This window comes from Octopus bimaculoides, chromosome 1 (assembly GCF_046866305.1).
Source record: "Octopus bimaculoides isolate indiv1 chromosome 1, ASM4686630v1, whole genome shotgun sequence".
Classification (NCBI taxonomy): domain Eukaryota; kingdom Metazoa; phylum Mollusca; class Cephalopoda; order Octopoda; family Octopodidae; genus Octopus; species Octopus bimaculoides.
The window spans coordinates 119528693-119536192 of record NC_142928.1 but is presented as its reverse complement, the minus strand read 5'-3'; the positions used below and the strand labels follow the sequence as shown (position 1 = coordinate 119536192).

Here is a 7500-nt window from a genome sequence, read left to right as displayed (position 1 = left end):
TAAAAAGTTTGTTTGTAAAGTTTATTTTTATATAGAAAGTTGTATAACAACTTATAGACTCTCTGGTGCAAGTTTTTTGCAGCGGAAATCTGCCCTGTGTGGCACATTTCCAGGTTTTAAAAATCAATTTCGGCTTTCTAGCCATTTTTATTTTGAGACGATGGTGTCTTCTAGCCATGAAAAGTTTCGTCAAACGAACGCTGAATTTTGCAGTGTTTCGTTCGAAAAAGAATTTCCTAGTCTTCCTTCCTCACAGTTAAACGAGAGAATGGAGAAAAAGAAAAAAGAATTCACACACACAAATTCAAGTGTTAACACCGCCACCACCACCACCAACAACAAAAACAAAACTGTAACCAAGGTTACAAAACAGAACATGGACGATGTCTCCAAAGAATCTGACGTCAACACCAATTCTGGTGACGACGTCATTACCACCACCACCAACAACAACGACAACAACAACAACAACAGCAGCAGCAGCAGCAACAGTTCAACTGAACCTTTGCTCTCTTCACCAGCAGCAAGCGAAAGAGAGGAAGGAAAAAGCCACAACACCACTGACACAAATACCACATCTGCCACCAATACCAGTGCCAGCACCAGCAACAACAATAACAACAATAACAAAAACAAAAACTTTGCTGAAGCTTTGAAGCAAAGTGAAACTGTTGTGTCCTACACGACAAATGAAATTATAGAAATGAGGAAGTTGATTACCAAAGAAAGCGGTGAAGTACATTTGAACATACCACAACACATATTAGAGGAAACAAGTAGGAAAACAATAATTTATAAAATAATAAACACAAAAAATAGAAGGCCGGAACAGGACAGTATAGATAAGATTGAACGATGTTTGAAATCAATCTGGAATGAAAAATCATATATTACTTGGTACAGATTTGCACAGGTACAGGTGATTTTTCGAAATGAAGAGTTGGCGAAGAGGTATTCAACGCTAACTCTTCACACACCTGAAATAACAATGTTACCCAGTTACCTTGGCCAAAAGGTAACAAAGGTAACAATAAAGCACACACCTCCAACAATAGACACACTGTGGTTGATATCGGCCATATGTGTCGACATGGACAACATTAACATACTTAAAATAAACGTTGGAGAAAGCAATTGGACGGGAAAAAACATACAAATCTTGTTCCACACAAACGAACAAGAAATCAAAAAAATCCCACCATACATCCGTTTGGCAGGAAACCAAAAGTTACATATAGTGGTAGAGGGCAGGCGGCCTCGCTGTTACTTATGCGACAGCGAGGCACACCTCAAAAAGGAGTGTCCGACTGCCCGAAAAACACAACAACAACAACAAGAACTAACTAAACATACAAAAAAAAGCCTTGCTGCCCACACCGCCATCCACACAGAAAACAATAAAAGCAACATCAACAACATCAACGAAAGAAAATACAACAAAAACTACAAAATTAACAAACAAAGACGAAAAAAGAAAAGACAATACAAAAACTGATACCCCTTCCCCCACATCACTTACACCACAACCAAAAATTATACAACCAACAACAACAAAAACAACAATACAACCACTTACACAAGCAAACGCAGAAGCATACAACATGCCCTTACCTCCTTCCGATTCCTCAGAGTTTTCATCTGAAGACGAGTCAAGTACTGAGGAATGGAAAATAGCCCAAAAAGGAAGGAGGAAGAGGAGCAAAAAAAGAAAAACGAACAACAACAAAGCAGGGAGATTCACATCTCCCGAAAACACTCCCAACTCCTACACGATAAACACCAATGATAACACACCAAAAACAATGCTAACAGCAATAGACACTACAAACACAGAGTTGATGAATTACATCAACTCTAAAACAAACATCACAAATAACGACATCAAAACAAACAACCACCCACGCACAACACCGCCAAAACACATTAAAATTTATCATGTACCACCAGCATTACACAACAAAATAAAATCCCTCTACCCCAACTCGGTAGGGGGATGTCAAAAATATTTGTGCAAGAAATTGTACAATAGCCTCTTTGGTAAAAAATCCAAGGAGGAAACAAAACTTTCGAACGGTAAGTAACTCACCGTTCCTTTTGTTTTGTGCTTTAAAGCACATATTTAAATAGAATCATGGCGAAGATTGGTTGTGTCAATGTGCGTGGCTTGGGGTCCCCTTGGAAACAAGGGTACATCTTAAATGACATCAAGTGACACAATTTGGATATCATAGCCATTAATGAGACCAGACTCCATGAATCGCGGGCCCTAAAGTCCATGTTTGGCGGACAGTTTAGCATTTATTTTTCTCCCTGTCTGCCGAGGATGGGCGGTAGTGGCACGGCGGTTCTTTTTCGCAAGAGTCTGGATCTCCACGTAAAGACGATATTTACGGACCCGGAGGGTAGACTGGTTGTCCTAGATGTGGACGGCAGCGATGGAGGCGCTTTTCGGTTGCTGGCAGTTTATGTGCCTCTTTTAACAGGTCGGTCGGACTTCTTTCGACGTCTAGAAGTATTCCTGGGAACGTCTCGTCCCTTACTTATAGTGGGGGATTGGAATGCTACCTTGGACACGTATCTAGACTACGTGGGGAGTGACAAAACTAGAAGGGGATGCAAAGGCCTCATAAACCTGCTCAGATGCTTCCAGTTGTCTGACAGGTACCGACTCGACCACCCAAATGTGCCAACGTGGACTTGGAGCAACCGCATTGGGTCGTCGAGATCGTATCTAAATAGGATAGTGTGTAGGACAAGAGATAGAGATAGTTTAGGATGTCCACAGTTCCACATAGTCAGCTACACGGATCACAAACTTGTGACGTGTACGCTAGACTTAGATAAGGCACATAGGCAGGGTCCCGGTTACTGGAAACTATACGCGTCTTTCCCGTCGAGACAGGTTTTCAGAGACCGGATTAGCACGTTAGTAAAGAGGGCTTTGACGGGAGCCATCGTCAACAACAAATGGTGGTTTGCCCTCAAGAGAGCAGTAAGGGCGGAAGCAATAAGGTATAGCAGGGCACTAGCTGTAGAGAGGAACAGAGAAGAGGGGAGCTAGTGATAAAGTTAGAAGAGGCATTGCGAAGTGGCATCGCATCCGACGTTGCTAAACACAAAGGGTGTGCTGTCAGGGCAAGGATGCGTGCTCTGAGGAATGAAGGTGTTGGAGCCGCACGAGAGGCCCGGGTGGCGGAGGCGCGGCGGGGTAACAGAGCCACCATCCTGTCTCTGGTAGACGAACAGGGGCGCGAATTGCTCGAGCCGAGCAAGATGTGCGAGGCGTTTCAGCGGCATTTTGCCCGACTGTTCGGGAGGACTGGCGAGCGAGAAGGTAGGGTGGACTTTAGTGCCTACCTGCACAGCTTGCCACGACTCTCGGCAAGAGAGGCGGAGTGCTGCGAAGGGGTCATCACGGCGGAGGAGGTGAGGGACGCGATGGCGGGTTGCTCGACGGACAAATCTCCGGGTTTGGATGGTCTGCCCTACGAGCTTTACAACTGTATACCAGACTTGTTTGGAGACGTCTTGGCGGCCGTGTACTGCAACTGGCAGCAGAACGGGAGCATTCCCCGTTTTGTGAGCCGAGGAGCGGTAACGCTGCTGAAGAAAGATCCAAACAAGGGGGAAGCCATAGATAACTTTAGGCCCATCACTCTGCTCAATGCAGACATGAACATTTTGGCCAAGGTGTTAGCCAAGCGGTTGGCGCTTGTCATCGAGAAACTGGTCAGCACGGAGCAGACGTGCGCCGTGCCGGGCCGGAGCATCCATGACAACCTCCATCTGATGCGCTACATCATAGAGAGGGTAGTTAAGGAACCTGGCATGGGTGGGGCCCTGATCAATTTGGATCAATCCAAAGCTTTCAATAGGGTAGACCATCGATACTTGGAGGCCGTCCTCGAAGCAGCCGGCTTCGGTCCCGTTTTCCGCGGCTGGATGGCTGCCTTGTACACAGGCATCCGTTCGGTTGTTCGCGTCAATGGACGCCTATCGCGACCCTTCGACATTGCACGTTCGATTCGTCAGGGATGCCCCCTGTCGCCGCTCTTGTACGTATTGACTCTGGAGCCACTACTGCGAAAGCTGGCGACGCTGAGGAGCATCCCGCGAGAACTGGGGTGCGGGACGAGCGTGTCGGCATACGCGGACGACGTCACCGTCATAGCGTCTAGCCACGAGCACATCGAGCTTGTCGGCGAGACGCTGAAAGACTACGAAGCGGTGACGGGAGCGAAAATCAACCGGGATAAGTCGGTGGGTTTGCTGCTCGGCACCAGGAGAAGCAATCCCATACCGTCCGGCAGCGCCTCAGTAGTGGGACGCTGGACGGACCGTCGGGTCAAGTTGCTCGGAGTCTGGTTCGGTCCGGACCTGCAAATGGAGAAGAACTGGGACGAGATAACGAGTAGGGTGGCCCCTCTCTGCCGGCAATGGTCCGAGAGGAAGCTGTCCCTAAAAGGTCGGGCGGAGGTGGCGAATGCGTACATCGCGTCCGTCATCGAATACCGCCTGACCGTCGTGCCTTGTCCCGATCGCGCCATCACCGAAATGGAGCGCATACTCTTCCGCTTTTTGTGGAAAGGAAGCGTTCCGATGGTGAGGCGATCCGTTTGTTGCCAACACCCGCTGAAAGGAGGGCTGGGCATGCCGTGGTTGATGATGCGCAGACATGCGCTGAGACTGCGACATCTCCGGCTCTACGTAGACGACGGTGAGCAGGTGTGGTCGCCGTTTGTGCGACGCGCTTTCCCGCAGCTCGTCTCCATGACCGAGCTGCAGTCGTGGATCAAAAAGAGACCTAGGAATGGCGAATGGCACCGTGAGTGTCGCGTTGCTCTGCAACAACTTTGCCGTCCCGGGTCGACCTTGAGCGGCTGCATCACAACGAAGTCATTCTATACGGGATTAGTGGAGGGCAGGTACGACGACGATCTCGGGGCGAACCTGGGCGTCGATGAGGAATACCTGACCCGCCTGTTCAGGACGACTTTCGGGCCGGGACCTATGGACAACTTCCAGAGATCCCTGGTCTGGCAGTGTTACCGAGAGGCGCTACCCGTTCGGGATAAGCTCTATAGACACGGCTCGCGAAATGCGGGGCCGACCTGCCCGAGATGCGGTCAGAGCGATGAAACCGTTCTGCACGCACTCGTGCAGTGTCCAACCATTTCGGAGCTGTGGGCTTATGTCGAACGACTGCTGTCGCGTGTGCACAAGTCGGTTTATCAACCGAGTCTGTCGTCAATATCGTCACGCCTCCTTCCTTTAAACGGGAAGGAAGAGCTGTATTTATCGTACTTGTGGCTATGGCGAAAGAATGCATCTGGTGGACGCGTCTGAAATGATTAGAGACAACTACTTTCCTCTCTGGTCAATCTCTCATCAACTTTTTCAAGTATCACTTGAAGAGGAAGGTGAGAGTAGAGAGGCAAGTGTTGTCTAGCAAATGTTTCGAAAAAAGATGGATACATGTAGCAAGAATGACACGTATAAATGACGAAGCCACCTTGACCATGATTCTATAAAACGTTTTAAAATTTTGTAAACAGAGAGTTACTTACGTTTCTTGCATAAAGAAAAGAAATTTTATTTAACAAACTGTGACACTAAAGACCGAGGTTACCGTGGTCTTTTCGTAGGTTTTTCTTTCCACGGATAACCTCCCCATTTAATTGGAATTTTCTGTATTATTTCGTATTTTTTGTAAATACCCCAAACGTTTTGCGATGTTTTTTTTTTGTTTTTTTTCATCGTTGTCCCCACTTTTGTTTTTTTTCTGCTTTGTTTTCGCCCCCCTCGAAAAGAAAAAACTCTACATTTGTATTTTGTCCCCTCTGTGTTGAGCCCTGTGTGGCTAATAAAAAAACCTATCTCTACTGACGGACGTGCTGTCACATCGGCTGCAAAGGTAAACCTTTTTTTTTTACCTTATATTGCCCACATTTGTTAAACTTTTTTTCATATAATCTGTGCGAAGCACCCAAGCTTTATTTGTGCATTTTCGAAGGGAGGAATTGGCCCCTAGGGGCAGTTCCAGCCCCGTCAAATTATAAATTTTTTCTCGGCATTTGGAAAAATGTCGAGAAACATTGTTTTGGAACGCTGTTCCAGTCCGTTCTTTGAATATCACTTCCCTAGCCTTGGAACGCTAGATAAGAAAAAGAATGAAAACTGCACGCGCACACAAAAATACATTTCTAAGAACGTCATCGAAACAGCAACCGCACATATTGACAGCCCTCTCACCACCACCACCACTACTACCACCAATATGAAAGCTATGTCTGCTACGATCACCACCGGCAACAGCAGCAGCAACAGCAGCAGCAACAGCAGCAGCAACAACAACAACAACAGTGCATCAAGACCAACCACGACCAAAGTCTCTGGTACTACTGCAGTCTCCACAGCTACCGACACCACCACCACCAGCGACGACAACAACAAAAAAACAAACTTTGCTGATGCACTCAGACAAAAACAAAAACAATTTTGCACTTCACAACACTAGAAATTCAAGAAACAAAAACACTATTAAGCCAACAAGGACCAAAACTAAAATTTAAAATACCTGAAAAAATCATTCATGATGTACAAAAACAAACCATCATATACAAAATTTTGAACACAAAAGCAAGAAAACCAGAGCAACCAGCAACAGAAATTATTGAACAATGTTTGTATCCCATATTAGCCCACAAGAAATACATAAACTGGGCAAACAGTTTCGCCAGCGAGCAAGTTAGATTTGACAGCAAAGAGAAAGCGAAAGAGTTGTCCACGCTGACTCTTCGTTCCGAACATATAATATTGGTACCCACGTACCTTGGACAAAGGGTAACCAGAGTATCAATAAAAAATGTCCCTCCAGAAGTGGAACCACAATGGCTGTTATCAGCTATTTGTTATCACATGGAAGGAAATATAAACATTCTAGAAATTACTGCATTAAAGCAGGAAGACTGGAATGGAAAAAAATTCCATGTCCTGTTACAGATTACACAGGAAGAATCAAAAGAAATTCCAACTCAAATTGAGCTGACAGACGGCCACACCCTCTACGTTGTGGTAGAAGGTAGAAGGCCTCGATGCTACCTGTGTGGCATCGAAGGGCACCTCAAAAAAGATTGCCCAACAGCAACAGATAACAAAAAACAACAAGAAGGAAAAACAGCAAAAAAAGGACCCCTACTACCCACACCACCACCAACACAAAGAACGAGCAAAAGGAGCAAAACAGAAGAATCCCACAAACCAAACCCGCCTACACCAACAAATGCACCCGAAAAAACACAAACAACAACTACAAGAACTAAGGAAACAGTAAAAGCAAAAGACAATACAAAAACTAATTCCCCTTCTCCCACATCACATACACCACAAGAAGATAATCAACAACCGTCAACAACACACCCACTTCAACAAACAAACACACAAGCACACGACATGCCCTTACCCCCTTCCGATTCCTCAGAAGACTCGTCCGAGGACGAA

At 46.1% G+C, this 7500-nt stretch overlaps 1 protein-coding gene across 1 annotated transcript in view; it reads left to right on the top strand.

The window, feature by feature from the left end:
- The first annotated feature begins 193 nt into the window (after positions 1–193).
- Positions 194–7500, top strand: part of LOC149137703 (uncharacterized) — an 8069-nt gene continuing 762 nt past the window's right edge. The window contains exon 1 of the mRNA XM_089356905.1: positions 194–7500. This exon is cut by the window's right edge and continues 762 nt beyond it. Within this exon, the coding sequence (XP_089213031.1) occupies positions 6919–7500 (582 nt within the window). The 5' untranslated portion in view covers positions 194–6918.